General features: G+C 51.1%; 1 protein-coding gene across 3 annotated transcripts; it reads left to right on the top strand.

The window, feature by feature from the left end:
- Positions 1–4,221: 4,221 nt before the first annotated feature.
- Positions 4,222–13,666, top strand: PAQR7 (progestin and adipoQ receptor family member 7). Of its 3 annotated transcripts, none has more exons than XM_006120378.5 (2): positions 4,222–4,851; positions 8,422–13,666. In XM_006120378.5, exon 2 carries the CDS (start codon positions 8,464–8,466, stop codon positions 9,520–9,522), a length of 1,059 nt encoding a protein of 352 aa, XP_006120440.2. In that variant the 5' UTR covers positions 4,222–4,851; positions 8,422–8,463; the 3' UTR covers positions 9,523–13,666. The 3 variants fall into 3 exon arrangements, with proteins under 3 accessions (XP_006120440.2, XP_075765290.2, XP_075765292.2); XM_075909175.2 differs by lacking the exon at positions 4,222–4,851 and adding an exon at positions 4,886–5,417; XM_075909177.2 differs by lacking the exon at positions 4,222–4,851 and adding an exon at positions 7,260–7,505.
- The last annotated feature ends 1,906 nt before the right edge of the window (positions 13,667–15,572 follow it).

The following is a 15,572-nucleotide window of genomic DNA, read 5'->3' as shown; positions in this document are numbered from 1 at the left end:
TTTAAGCCTTTATTCTGCATGTTTTCAGGGTTACACTTGCAATAAAAATGCTACAACATTAATTTTTTTTTTAAATGGAAGCTCAGATTCTGAAGCCCAATTGTGAATCAAGGGATGTAATCCATATCGCAGACTCCTGGATTGCATAGAGCTCTACTACGACACAGAGCCTCACATGGTCTGCAGCTAGTAGCAAAGATCTATATTCCTTTGTAAATGGCTTTGTCCTACTCGATACTGTTCCTCCTGCTCCAGAACAGAGGGCTATCTTTCTATATATATATATATATATATATATAAAAATCTCCTGTGGGATGACAGTGATGTCATGTCATATTCTGCATCCTGCAGCCCCTCTTCCCTCTCCTTTCCCCAGTTCTCAGCTGCTGTGGGGCAGCCTCCCTCCTCCCTGGTGGCTGTGGGGAGAGAGTTGGCCTTGCCAGGGCCAGGAGAGGGGGGTTGGATTGGGTCATGCCCAGGGGGTGAGAAAAGGCTTGGCCTGGGGGAGCATGGGGGGGGGGGGGGGAAGAGCCCGGACTGGCACAGCTGACTGGGAGAGGGAGAATGGGCCTGGGCTAGCACACCGGGGGAGAGGTTGGGAGGGGAGGGCAGTGAGGAGGGACAGAAGGCTCGGGTTGGCATAGCCAAGGGGAAGAGAAGAGTTGGGTGGTATGGCTGGGGGGAGAACTGGGGTTGCCTACCCCGCATGAGAGGGGGGTTGCTGAGTGCAGCAAGCAGGGGCTGCTAGTCTATTATGTATTTTAAAAAGTTTGAGAGTGTCTGTCTATGAGTCTGTCTGTTCAAGAACTCCTAAAGGGTAAGCTGGGACCACCAAATTTAGTATGCAACTTCCTGTTATAACTTAAAGCAAGTTTAGGGTTTGGTTGTGCCAGGCCAATCATATGTGCCTGGAATTCAGTTGTTTCAAATCAAATGTAAAGGCAGGGGTTTTTGAGCAGCAACAGTCATGCTGTCAATCACTGGGAGGCAGTGGCACCAGGAGCAGAGTGGCCGGCTGGGGACAGGGCTCTGGCTGTTGCCAGCCATTGTACCTGGCCAGCCCTGGGGAGCCACTGCTGAGCCAGTGCTGACCCAGCCAGCCTTGGGGATCTACTGGCCAGCCAGCATAGCGCTTGGCAGGCCCTGGGAACTGCTGCCCAGGCAGTGTAGCTCCCACTGCCCCACTTCTGGGGGTGGCACGCTGGTCAGCATAGTCCCTGCTGTTCTAACCAGTCCTGGTTCTGAGGGGCATTGAATTGGATAGCTTAGTCCCTGCCATCCCAGCCAGCCCCGGGAGCTGTTGCCTGGCCACCTTGGTGGGGACCCTCCCCCCCCCCCAACCAGTCCTTTGCCCTGAGCCCTCCACACACCCATCCTCCTGCCCTAATTCCTGTACCCCCTGCATTTCTGCCCTGAGCTTCCCCCCATTTCCCAGCCCCCTGCCCTGACTCCTGTACATATATCCTGCTCTGAGCCCCCTGCCCTGATTTCTGCACATACATATCCCACTCCTTGCCCTTAGCCCTTGCTGAGTAACAGTGGGTAAATCCTCTACTTGCAGACATTGCAGGAATCATCTCTGGTCATTTCCCAAACAGTGGTTCTCAACCAAGGGCACATGGTACACATTGATCTTCAGTGGTACATCAACTCATCTAGATATGTCAAATTTTACAACAGGCTACATAAAAAGTGCTAGAAAAGTCAGCACACACTTAAAATGTACAATGATGTGTGTATAATGTTCTATACACTGAAATGTAAATAGGTATATTTCAATTCAATTCATTTATTTTATGACTAGCAGATTTACCCAGCATTGCTTGGGTTTTTTTTTGTTTTTTTAATGAAAGGAAAATGTACATACTTTAAATCATTGCATTTTTTAAATATAGTGTTATTTTTATTAAATTAATCTTTACTTTGGATTTCTTTAAAAAAGGATTGTTAAAATGTTTCCATTTAATTGTTGTTTGGTAAAAAAAAAAATTAAATGGGAATTCCATTGAGTGTATTTTTTATTCATTCCGTAACTCTTATCATTTGCAATGTTTTAACAAAAAAGGGCTATAGTCAACGTGGTTTGCAATAACTTTTTCTTCTATGTTTCATACCGTAAACATGGATTTAGCTGTGCCAAAAAAGAGCATTACTCCAGATGTCTCCATTTATCTCCTTTCTGTAAGGTTAATTGAGAAGTGATCCTATTGCACGTTCATCCTGTTTTTCCAGGTCATCTTGATTCAGTCTCTTTCAGCTTTTGCTCACTTACGTCAATTTTGAAGACTACTTAATTTGGTGGTTTTGTCTTCTGTTTGGTGTTATGAGAAGCAATCACAATCCAGGCACATTCCATTTTCATGGCACAACCAAACCCTAACATTACTTAAAGCAATGATAAGGGGAATCAGCATACTGAATTTGGTGGTCCTAGCTCTTAACTGTTTGGGAAGAGTTTTAAAACTTTAAGCATTGATTTAGTTGTGCTAAAACAGCACTACTCCAAATTTCTGCATTGTATCTGTTTTCTGTAAAGTTTATTGAGAAGCAGTCCTGTTCCAGGTTCATCCTATTTTTCTGGCTCATATTCTGGTTCTAGTCCAGGGGTGAAAGTAACTTTAATTTCGTAAGCTTCAGAGGGGTAGCCGAATTAGTCTGTAACTGAAAAAACTTAAAAAACAATGAATAGACTAGCAGCACCTTAAAGACTAACAAAGCATGTAGATGATATCATGAGCTTTTGTGGGCACAACCCACTTCAGATGACTGGACTTTCATGGGTTGTGCCCACAAAAGCTCATGATACCATCTACATGCTTTGTTAGTCTTTAAGATGCTGCTAGACTATTTGTTTTTTTTTTAAGTTTTTAAATTTCTTACAGGTACTGTGGTATTGAGCCTTCGTAGGTTGGGGGGGGAGCAGTTGTGTTAAAACAGTACCTGTAAGAAATTTAAGTGGGGGGGCTTAAGGCAGGGGATTGGTGAGTGTTTAGGTAGGGGTGGGTTCAGGGCAGGGGGTGGGGATGTAGGTGCAGGAGTAAGGGTTGGGGGGTGAGAGGCTCAGGGCAGGGGGTTGGTGTGTTTGTGAAGTCAGGATTGTGAGGTAAAGAGGAGGATGGGGGAGGGAACAGAAAGGAAGGAGGACCAATACATACACCCTTCTTCATACCAGCTTCTTGCTCTTCCTGTCTTGAGAGGGAGAGCAAAGTGCACAGCTCATCTGCCCCCTGCACATCCCAACCAAACTGCACTTTCCCCTTGCTCTTTGACAGTGATGAAGGGGAGCCGCCAGAAATCTGGGGGGAGCTTTAGGCCCCGTCCCTCAAGGGAGGCTTAGGAGTGGGGCAGTCCTGGACAGGATGGGCGACGCACCCCAGCCAGCCCCTTTCACCTGCCTGGTGATTCTGGCTCTCTTCTGTTTGGTTTCCTGAGAAGCAATCCCATTCCAGGCACATCCCATTTTCCTGGCACAACCATACCCTGGCCTTGCTTTAAGTCGGGGTGGGAAACCTCAGGCTCAGAGGCCAAATGTGGCCCCTGGCCTGTCTGGATCTGGCCCCTGAGGCTCAGTCCTTGCCCCCAGCATTGAGGAGCCCATGCTGGTGCTCCAGCCCCCCTGTTATCCCACTGCAGGGCTGGAGTGCATAAAATCTACTAGGAAAAGGTTCCCTACCCTTGCCTTAAATTATGACAAGAGGAAGCTATAGTGAATTGGGGAGGTGGGGGCTAGCTCTTACCTAGGAGTTCTTAGACATGCACAGACAGACTCTCTCAAACATATAGTAGATACAAAAGCAGAAAGGATGCACAAGCCCAATTTTTAAAGATTCTCTGTGGGTCACTTTTCACATCCTCCAGACCATACCTGAGTCTATGATGGTCTGGCATTTCATTAATGGTTTTAACTGGTAAGCAGATCTACTGGGGACTTCTAATATCCTGATCTTGCAGAAACTGACAAATATCAGTAGTCCCACAAAAATAATGTCCATGACAAACTGTTTGGCTATGTCTAGACTGATGTGATTTTCTGCAAATGCTTTTAATGGAAAAGTTTTTCGTTAAAGCATTTGCGGAAAAGAGCGTCTAGATTGGCACGGATGCTTTTCCACAAAAGCACTTTTTGCGGAAAAGCGTCCGTGGCCAATCTAGACGCACTTTTGCGCAAAAAAGCCCCGATCGCCATTTTTGCGATCGGGGCTTTTTTGCGCAAAACAAATCTCAGCTGTCTACACTGGCCCTTTTGCGCAAAAGGACTTTTGCCCGAACGGGAGCAGCATAGTATTTCCGCAAGAAGCACTGATTTCTTACAGTAGGAAGTCAGTGCTTTTGTGGAAATTCAAGCAGCCAGTGTAGACAGCTGGCAAGTTTTTCCAGTTTAGACACAGCCTGTGGGTATGGTCCTGAAATGGTCTGCAATAGGGAGAGTTCATGCTGAGAGGCCAATTGGGGATAAATTCAGACCAAAAGATTTACAACAGTCTGATGCTGCATTGATCCCGACCTCTGTTTGGTAAAACTGACTCCAAGCCCTGAAGAATTTGAAGACAAAACAACAGAACAACCTTTGTCAGCTCCTGTGTCGCCTGAAGTTTCTTTACAGACATTTGTGCGCCAAATCTCGTAGCCCCCTTGTTTTAAAGCAGGAATGTGCAGGAAAATAGCCCGAGGGCAGCGCCCGGCTGCTTTCGCGCTGTGCCATTTGGAAAGTTACACAAGGCAGGTGGGCGGCTCCGCACACCTGGCTGTGAAAGTTACCCGAGTGTGCCCGGACATGTATTGCCTTCGAAAGACAATGTCCAGCCAGCGGGGAGTTTGCCACCCCACTGGAAGAGGGCCCTGCTGGGCACGGTAGGTGATCGCTTAGCTGGCCTGGGAAATGGGGGAGCCGCCCCAGGGTTTCAGAAGGCTCCAAACCGGGCTGGCGGTGGGAGAAGTGTGTGGTCGGGAAGGTCAAATGCCCCTCGCAGACGTTAGAAGCTGCCTGCTGGAGACCAGAGGCGCCGGCTGCGCAGTCAGTGCAATGGGCACCGCGCGTTCATGGCGCTGCGCCTGGGCAGGGGCTGCCAGATGTGAGCCCGCGGCTTTCTAGCAGGGCCGGGCCTATCGCTGCGAGCTTTACGCCCAGTCTCGGTTCGCCCGAGCGGGGAAAGGGAGCGCTGCGGGCTAGGGGGTCCCTGCAGCCCCCTCCTGCCACCCTCAGCTGCGCCTCGCAGCCCGGTTCTGCCCCCGCACCCGTCCGCGCCGCGCCGCGCCGCGCCATCGCCTCCAGATGGCGCAGCTGCCGGGCCCCGGGCTGCAGAGGCGGGTCTCCGAGAGGAGGCGGCCCCGCCGGGCTGGGTAGCCCCTTCTCCTGCTCACTGGACCGGGGCGGAGCCGGCAGCATCGGACGGGCTCGGGGGATTCGCGGTCTGCAGGTACCTGCCGGGACGGGCGCGGGGCTGCATCGGGAGGCAGGAGGGGGGTCGGGGCAGGAGCGCGTGATACTGGGGATCCCCGAGAGCCAGGAGTAGCGTAGGAACTGCCTTGGGCCGGGCACCTCTAGAGCCCAGCCCCGAGTCTGGGAGCCCAGGGATCCGCAGGGGACACATCCTTCGCAGTAGGAGTGTGTAGGGGACCCCAGTACTTAGCTCTAGGGATACCCTATGTGGGCACCCTCATCCCTACAGATCCCAGGGTACCAGGCGATTGCTGGGGAGCCCGGGGACTGCGCACTCCTGGGGCGACCCTTCCCCTATAGAGCCTATAGGCAAGTCTCAGAACCAGCCCTTTGGAGGCCCCTAATACAAGGTACATCATGGGAGCAGGGTATCTGGGGGCTAGCGTTGGCTCTCAGTTCTGGGCAAAGGCCCATTGACTCCAGGGGAGCTACATGGGCAGAATTTGGCCCTTGCGCTTGGTGAGTCTGAATCCTGGCGGTAGCGGGGTGATGCTGGGAGACGAGCCTGGCTCTGTGTGGGGTCATTTTTGCTGGTCTGACAAAAATTTTCCAGAATTTTGAGAAATAAGATTAAAAAGTCAAGGGAGGTGACTCCAGGGCAGTTAGTGACACTGAGCCCTGTCTGGTGGCCAGAGCACATGGAAGATAAGCCAGCAAATGAACTGAGTTTTGCTGAGCCTGTCCCGGGTTAAAAGCAACCATGGAGGGGATGACATTTAAAATAAGCTGTTTATGTGTGCTTTGAAAAGGGCATTTACAGGTTATACACTAGGGCTGCGTCTAGACTGGCAAGTTTTTCCGCAAAAGCAGTTGCTTTTGCAAAAAAACTTGCCAGCTGTCTACACTGGTCACTTGAATTTGCGCAAGAACACTGACGATCTAATGTAAGATTGTCAGTGATCTTGCGCAAATACTATGCTTCCTCTTGCGCAAAAGTTTTCCGTTAAAAGCATTTTCGGAACAGAGCGTCTAGATTGGCACGGACGCTTTTCCGCAAAAGCACTTTTTGCAGAAAAGTGTCCGTGCCAAAAGCACTTTTTCGCGATCGGGGCTTTTTTGCGGAAAAGTGTCCTGCCAATCTAGAAGCACTTTTCCCCAAAAAAGCCCCAAAAGCGGCTGATTTTCCAGAAAAAACTGGCCAGTCTAGACACAGCCCATGAGTCTGATATCCAGCCATGGGTGTGTTTTAGCTTCTGTCACTGATGCACACTGCTAGAGGTGCAACACTGATAGACTTTAGGATCATAGGAGTACTTGAGTCAGAATGTAAATGAGACTGGTATTTTCCTAGCTACTTTACCAGGCCATTATTGTTTCTTTGCTCCTGCTGTGTGGTAAGTAGCTCACTAGTGAAAGATTAATGCTGTTCAAACCAGTCTTGGAGCTGTTCAAATATGGTGTTAGCAAATAGAGTTAGGGTAGGCAAGGTTTTTATTAAATGTGCTTGCTTAGAACAAGATCGTCTTAATACACTTCCAAGGCCAGTAGAAAAGGAGACAAGGAGTCTGGTTTTTGTCTCCTCTGAAACAGTTGTTTGCAGATATGTCACAGTTTGCTCCCACCGAATGTGTTTGGCCATGAGGCCGCATGAAAAATTCAGAGCTGCCAAGTGTTTCTTAAACTTTTTAAGACCGAGGAACACCAAACAATAATTTGTTTTTATTAGGCACACCAAGGATTTTTTTTTGTTGAGGAAAAAAAAAAAGTTCGGGGGGAGGGAGGGAATTATTGAGAAAAAAGGGTCATGGGAAAGTTAGAACAAAAAGCAAAAAAAAAAAAAGTCACCTGCCCCCTTAAGAGCAGCCATTTTGAATTCTGTTGTTCTCCATGGCACACTCCGCCTGCCTTGCGGCACACCGCTGTACCGCGGAACACAGCTTAAGAAACACTGAGCTAAGGCTTCAAGCACTTGACAAACTGTACCCACTTGTCCCATCTCTAACATGCAGCCCCTGCTGAGCGGGCGCACACCCACCGTTTACAGCTCACAGTAACACCATGCAGGCGTTTAGGACAGGAAGTGAATGCAGCTGATCCAGCCCATTGGTGGGGAGAATTTGGGTTGGTAAATAATTGAGCTACAAGTGTGTCCAGGATGGTGAGGCTTGGGCCACACATCTTGCTAGCTAATGCTGTGGTCACACCCCAAGAATTGTGCACCCCCTAGTATATTTAGTTGCGAGCCCATCTGCATCGCACACACCCACTTGTTGTGTGTCTTGCCATTTTTGCTTTTTAAGCTCTGTGATTCATTGTATTGTTGCCTCCCTCGGGCACGCTGTGCCGGCAACAGTATGTTTGTCCAGCCCAGCAATGGGCAACCCAGGCTAGTGAGCGGGCCGCACACGTGGCCTCCTTCATCTCCGTGGGCCGCAGGCTTGTCATAACCAAGACAGTTTCCCAGGCCAGGGCAGTTTTGCGCATTGCCCTTGCACGCCTAGAAGGTGCAGGCTGTGCCGATTGAATGGCAGCAGCACTGAGATTGACTGCAGAGGGAGTGCCTGGCTCTCACCGTCAGTGCTGTGTGCAAGCCGCCTGCACCTCCCCTGGCTTTACGGGCGTCACTTTAGTGACAGTGGTAGGAAAAAAATCTGTGTGGGTGGAAGCAGCAGAATCAGGCAACCCTGTGCAAGGGCAATGGAGAATGCACTGTCGTGCAGGCTGCGCACAGAGCCCCGGCAGGCGTACATGGCCCATGGGCCCACCACTGGTCCAGCCCCTGACCCAAAGGAGCCAAACTTGCTTGTGACCTCGAGGCCCTGCTGTAATGTAAATCAATAGTTTTGAAATCTGAACAAGCCCCCCCCCACTTCCCTCACCCCAGGCTGCTTTTAATTCTGCATTTATTGTGAATGTTAGTAGCATGTCAGCCCTGGTGCGCAGAGCTGATCAGATTTGTTTCTAAATGACCCCTACAAGCTGGCCCCCAATAATGCTGCTTTTACACCCAAACTAAACTTTCCCTTCTTCTCTTCATGAAGGTTTGCTCGCTTGGCAGCAGCTGAGTGTACCGTCTCCTTGTCATGGCAACCATTGTCCCGGAAAAACTTAACCGCCTTTTCATTAATGTGCAGCAGCTTTGGCAGGTGCCCAGGCTTCTGGGCAGTGCCTTCCCCTCTCCTCGCTGCACTGTGGGCACCTCAGAGGTGCCGAGGGTCTTCTGGAAGCCCTACATTCACGCTGGCTACAGGCCCCTCAACCGCACCTGGACGTATTACTTCCTGACGCTTTTCCAGCAGCACAACGAAGCGGTCAACGTCTGGACGCACCTCGTGGCTGCTCTGATCCTGCTGCTGCGATTCTGGCGGCTTTCCCAGACGGTGGATTTTGTGAGCGACCCTCATGCCCATCCCCTGTTCATCATTGTCCTGGCTTCTATCACCTACCTCACCTTCAGCACCCTGGCTCACCTCCTGCAGGCCAAGTCCGAGTTCTGGCACTATAGCTTCTTTTTCATGGACTATGTGGGCGTCGCCATTTACCAGTACAGCAGCGCCTTGGTGCATTACTACTATACCATTGAGCCAGACTGGCACTCCAGGATCATGGGTTTTTACATGCCTGGGGCTGTTTTACTGGCTTGGTTATCCTGTGCAGGTTCCTGTTATGCTAAATATCGATATCACCAGGTTCCTCGCCATCTGAGCCGCCTGTGTCAGGAAGTGCCCTTGGGTCTGGCATATGCGCTAGATATTAGCCCAGTAATTCACCGGCTGTACACTGCTCAGCCCTCTGAGCAGGGGGATCCAGCCCTGTTATATCACAAGTGCCAGGTGCTCTTTTTCCTGATCAGCGCCTTCTTCTTCTCCTACCCTTATCCGGAGAAATGGTTTCCTGGAAAATGTCACCTCTTTGGGCAGGGACACCAGATCTTCCACGTGTTCCTGGTGCTCTGCACCCTGGCCCAGGTCCAGGCGGTGGTGCTGGACTATGAGTCAAGGCGGGAAATCTACACCAGCCTGCACGGTGACCACGCTCACAATTTCTCTGCCATGTGCCTCTTCACGGGAGCCTGCTGCCTCCTCACTGCCGCTTACATGACCAGCAAAGTGAAGTGCAAACTGAACTGCAAGGGACAGTGAACGCTGTGGAGGGGAAATTCCCCACTCTCAGCTCCAGCTGTTGGAGGGAATGCCACTCTAACAACCTGGGGTGCAGGGGTGAGGGAGTGCTTGGAAGCCTGCTCTTGTTAAGTGGGCCGCAAAGGGAGAGGCTGGGAGTGTGTGCTCGTTGGGGTTTGATGATGCACACACAGAGCCTGGAAAGGTGCATGTGTAAATGTTTTTAAAATGTTTTCTGTGTCTGCTCCTTTTCTGCATTAGAAATGCAGGCCTTGCCTTTCAAAGGCCTCAACTCAGACCTGGGAGCAAGCCCCTCTTTGCTAAATATGCATCCGGTGGCCCAGAAATCTAAGGGCTGAGACCGGTGACTTGCTCAGCTGCGCTCCTCAGCGCGTCTCCATGCAAAGCCAGTTGTGGCCAGTCTTAATATTCCTCATATTCCTCAGGCAGAGAAAACAAGTCCAGCTTGTCTTTACTTGCCGCGAGGGCGCAAACCAGGGAACAAAACAAACCCTTTTTCTGCTCAGAGCCCTTTATTAGAGATGTTAAATTGCAGTTTATCAGCTAATCAAGAAGAGATGGAATTTCCATTGACTACTCAATTAGTCGATGGGAGGGGGCTTGCTACCCCCACTACTGTTTAAATGTAGTAGGAGTCGAGCCATTTAAGCTGCAGAGCCGCAGCGGGGGTAGCTCCCAGGGGTGGCAGGATCTGGGACTAAGCAGTCTCTTACTACCCTTGAAATGCAGAGCTGCAGCGTCCCAGAGCTGGCATGACCCAGGACTGCTTAGTGCTGGCTCACGCCGGCCCCGGGAGCTACCCCTGCTGCGGCTCTGCCTTCTGTGCTCCCCACCTCCCTCCCCGCACCACGGAGCCGGTGCTGGGGGGAACCGGCTTTTGACACAGGAAGCAAGGGGGGGCAGCGAGTAGTCGACCACTCCCATACATCCCTACCTTTTATAGTCACTTTTCCTGGCACAGAGACGGACAGGTGGCCTGCCCTTCCCAGTACATAAGACAAGCGCCAGCGACGACTGGGCCCTGTCAGGAGAGGGGAGGCGTGTCTTAGAAACGAGGAGGCGGAGGAGTGGATAGAGATGGATTTGTAGGCGAGCTCGGAAAGCAGGAAGCCTTGTCAATACATTGACCCCCTAAAAGTTCCCTCGGGTGCCCCCACCAGTGCAGGTCCATGTAGCACTGCACCAAGGGAGCAGAGACGCTAGCCATTCCTGTGTCCTGCCCCGCAAAATTCCCGGGGGTGACGCCCAGCAGTGAGGGCAGCCTAGAACGGGAATGGACAGTAACTAATTGCAAGCCATTCATATAGAAAGGGCCTCATTTGCAATGTCACTGCTCCAGATTGCTGCTCATAGACACGCTCCTGCGGGACACACGCTCACTAGGCCTAGGCCAGTGTCCTGAGACACTCACCCTGCTAGCCATTATAATACAGATGGTCAATATAAATATCCTAATACAGGCTGGACCTCTCTGGCCACTGGGCTAGGGCTCCAGCCTGCTCCACCGCTGCCCCAGCGCCCCGGGGCTCTCCAGCTGCCGTCAGGACTGGAGCTCTGGGGCTGGAGTTCCACGGCCATAGAGCTCCGACCCCCCCCCCCCCCCGACTCCAGCGGCTGGGAAGCTCCGGCCCCCGCCCCAGCAGCAGAGCCAGGCAGCTGTGGAGGTCCAGCCCTGGCCACAGAACTCTGCAACCACCTGGCTCCATGGCTGGGGTCAGAGCTCTGTGGTTGCTGCTACCAGCGCTCCAGCGTGGCTGATCTGGAGCTCCCTGGCCTCTGGGGCTGGAGCACCCCACCACGCTGCCCCCCTCCCCTCCACAAGGGATCCCAGCTGAGTCTCCGCCCCTGCCCCCCGCCCTTGCCCCGTCGCCAGAGCTCCCTGTTCCTGGGCTCTGTGGTCCAGGACCATCCGTGGGCCAGTGTAGACAGCTCAGATTTGTTTTGCACAAAAAAGCCCCAATCGCCATTTTTGCGCAAAAGCGCGTCTAGATTGGCCACGGATGCTTTTGCGCAAAAGTGCTTTTACGGAGACGCGTCCGTGCCAATCTAGACGCTCTGTTCCGCAAATGCTTTTAATGGAAAACTTTTCCGTTAAAAGCATTTGCGGAAAATCGTGCCAGTCTAGACATCGCCACAGTGTTCAGCCCCCTGGGTCCCTTCCGGCCATGCAGTGTGCTTTTCTAGGACTGTGAGTAAACAGCCTCCCCTGCCAGAACAAAAAGCGGAGGGATGCAGTAAGATGAGGGCCTGAAACATCAGCCCAGGTATCACAGGCTGGATGTGAGGCCTGGCCAGCAATGGTCAAGCCTTTGCTAATATAAAGCAGAGTGAAGCTGTGAGCGAGAGGCAGGCCCTGCTCGCAGACATTGGCAAGAACAGGACTAATATCACAGAAACAAACACGCCTGCCTAAGAGGCTCCAGGCACAGGCCATGAGCTCATTCCAAAGGGGTCATGAGAGACCATTTTGTGGAGGAACACCTTGGTACACACACCCCCTACAGAATACAGGAACAAACTGTCCCAGGAGCAGGACGGGCTAAATTGGCAGCATGCTAGACAGTGATCAACCCCTGCGTACAACATAATGGGGGATCTAGGTAACATCAAAGGGTGGCAACGTGGGAAGTCAGGAGTAATGTGTAACTTGTTTGTACCTGTGTGTAAAAGTGAGCCCCAAAGGGCTGGCCTGGGGTGGGTAAGGTTTCATCCCTAGTACTGACGGAGTTGGTCGATTGTAATGGGCATATGTGTGTTAGCCTAAGTGTCAGCCCTTTGGTCTGGGGAAGCTAGGACGTCCCCCGTCTACAATAGACCCAGCCAATGCCTTTGAGCCTTTCTGATTTGGTGGCGCTCTCAGAGCCTGCTGTGTTGACTATTTGTGCATGGGCAACACAGCCAACCGGAGCAAATGCAGGGACACATGCAGCAAAATGGTGACCATCACTGGAGAAGCAGGAGACCTGTGAGGACACCACACTAGTGACTCCTGAGTGCGACACCCACATGCTCCTTCTCTTGGTATTGAAAGTAATTTCATCTGTGCGTTTTCTGCCCCTTTTACGTAAGCAAGGAGCTGATCCTGAGCAGTACCGAGTCCCTGCAGCTCCCAAGGGACTTCTCTGGCTCAGCTGCCTGCTCTTATGGCAGCTCACTGTGCATCAAGGCTGCGTCTAGACTGGCAAGTTTTTCCGCAAAAGCAATTGCTGATAACACTGGCTGCTTGAATTTCTGCAAGAACACTGACTTCCTACTGTCTGAAATCAGTACTTCTTGCGGAAATACTATGCTGCTCCCGTTCGGGCAAAAGTCCTTTTGCGCAAAAGGGCCAGTGTAGACAGCTCAGATTTATTTTCCACAAAAAAGCCCCGATCGCGAAAATGGCAATCGGGGCTTTTTTGTGGAAAAGCACGTCTAGATTGGCCATGGACGCTTTTCCGCAAAAAGTGCTTTTGCAGCAAAGTATCCGTGCCAATCTAGACGCTCTTTTCCGCAAATGCTTTTAATGGAAAAGTTTTCCGTTAAAAGCATTTGCGGAAAATCATGCCAGTCTAGACGTAGCCCAAGTGTTTTGCCAACGGAAAGGCACGTTGTAACTGCTAAAAAAGCATTAGAGAATCGTGTAATGAACCGGTGTCAGAGCATCTTTCCTCTGCTGCTCCCTTCTGGGGGAGAGGAACGCCCTTGTCCGCTCTGGTCCCCCACAAGCCATTTGGAGGGTTCCTTTATGTTCTCAAAATCCGAAGTGAGGGAGTTTTGTGCCATCTTGTCTCCGGCACTATGGATCTTGAATAATGGCTGACTTCAGTTCTCCTTAAGGCTTGTCTTCATGGGAGGCGGCATTTTCTGAATGTAAATATTTGATTCTTCTAGTCTATTGGTACACAAAAAGCCTTAGAATGTAGTGTGAATTTTAGATTATTTTTACTTTGTTGTGGGGATCCAGGATTTCTCTACCCTTAACATGTCAGAATGGCAATGGACTAACACCCATGTGCCTCCCAAAGATGGGAAGGGGTCTGGAGCTGAACTTCTCCAAGGAGTGGGTGTGTCGGGATCTAGGATTGCGATTGAATGTTAGAGAAGCTTTGCTCTGGATGGATCTCTAGTTTGTTTAAACTATTAAAATGTTTCATACATCATGGTGTTGTTTTGGAGGTTTTTAAGGCCCAGCCTGACAAAGCTTTGCCTGGGAAGATTTAGTTGGGGCTGGTCCTGCTTTGAGCAGCAGTTGGGACTCTATTACTTACCTCCTGAGGTTCCTTCCTACCCTAATCTCCAATGAGTCCATATAAAATCGACTAGGGATGCAAAACCCTGTTTACCCGGTTAAATATACAGGCAGTTCCCGGGTTACATGGATCCGACTTACATCGGATCCCTACTTACAAACGGGGTGAGGCAACCCCGCACTAGCTGCTTCCCCCCAGCAGACCAGGGAGACGCAAAGCTAGCGCCCCTCCCTCCCCCCAGCAGACCAGGGAGACGTGGAGCGGCTTTTCTCAGCAGACACCTCAGCTTGAGAATAAAGGATTGAGGGAAGTGAGGTGTGGGAGAATAAAACTGAGCTCTGGAGAAATGTTTGGCTAGAGTTTCCCCTACAATATGTACCAGTTCCGACTTACATACAAATTCAACTTAAGAACAAACCTACAGTCCCTATCTTGTACGTAACCCGGGGACTGCCTGTATTGGTAAACAGGTTAACTGGTTAAAGGGGGGGCAAGTAGGGGGCTGGAGTGGCCCCTCCTGCCACAGGCAGAGGCATGCCGGAGCAGCCCTTGCCGGAGGGACGCCCAGGCCCACCGTGGACCGGGCCTACTCCAGCCCTGGAGCAGCTCCTGTCCATGGTGGGCCCTGGCATTGGCAGTTCAGGGTGAAGGGCAAGACCTACCACCGATGGTCGGGAAGGGTTTATGGGTCACCGAAGACCACTCATGGAAATGGGTTTGTAACCGCGTGGGCTACATTTCACTTTGGCAAGACTCAGGGCAGGCTCTGAGGGAAGAGAATGCCTAGAGGTCAATAGCCAAAATGGACTATGAAAGACGCCCGAGCAGTCTGGTCCTCCTGGCTTTGAGATGATGGCCAAGCCTCTACTGACAGGCTGAGATGGATCTTGGTTTAGTTTCACAATTTTTTCTTGCTGGTAGCAGAGTTTGTTTTGCTGAAATCCTCCTTGTAGGAGTTAATTTGCGAGGCATGGAGGAGCTATTAGAGGAACACAAAGAACAAGCTCCGACAGATGTGAGCAGTGTCTCCCAGGCGCCTAGCTTCCATCCCTAGACCTGCTGCAGCGCCACATGCAGGTGGGGTCTCCTCTGATGGGGACTGTATCTTCCCACTAGCAGCAGTTCAGCTGCTTGGCCCAGGGCAGCACACAGGATTGGTTGCATTGCACTGAAGGGCCCGGCAGTCCCTGAGGGCGGAGCAAACGTGTACAGTTTTAACTTCAGCCGGTTGCCACTGGAAATAGGCCCATCAAAATCAGGATCCAGATTTCCCCTCGTCTGAGCTTAATCGGGCTCAATATAAAGGTGGTGGAATGGCCAGATGCAGGGCCGTCCTTAAGATTTATGGGGCCTTACTTAGTACTATTAAACTGTGCTCAATGGCAGCTGAGGGGGGTGAAAATGAGTTTTTAGCGCTTTGTTTTTACGCATCAGCAACACACGTGTGAAATATTTGAAAGCAAATTTTTAACTGCGGTCCTGTCGACTAACCGGCTACGTCTAGACTGGCATGATTTTCCGCAAGTTTTCCATTAACAGCATTTGCGGAAAAGAGCGTCTAGATTGGCACGGACGCTTTGCCGCAAAAGCACTTTTTGCGGAAAAGCGTCCGTGCCAATCTAGATGCGCTTTTGCGCAAAAAAGCCCCGATCGCCATTTTCGCGATTGTGGCTTTTTTGTGCAAAACAAATCTGAGCTGTCTACACTGGCCCTTTTGTGCAAAAGCTTTTGCGCAAAAGGACTTTTGCCTGAATGGGAGCAGCATAGTATTTCTGCAAGAAGCACTGATTTCTTACATGAGATCGTCAGTGTTCTTGC

The sequence above is a fragment of the Pelodiscus sinensis genome, chromosome 26, assembly GCF_052426305.1.
Source record: "Pelodiscus sinensis isolate ZL-2025 chromosome 26, ASM5242630v1, whole genome shotgun sequence".
Classification (NCBI taxonomy): Eukaryota; Metazoa; Chordata; order Testudines; family Trionychidae; genus Pelodiscus; species Pelodiscus sinensis.
The sequence above is the reverse complement of the archived record's forward strand: the minus strand, read 5'-3'. Positions and strand labels throughout refer to the sequence as shown.

Excerpts from the sequence above, each read along its gene's own strand:
- PAQR7 (XM_006120378.5), top strand. The coding sequence starts at position 8,464 with ATGGCAACCATTGTCCCGGAAAAACTTAACCGCCTTTTCATTAATGTG.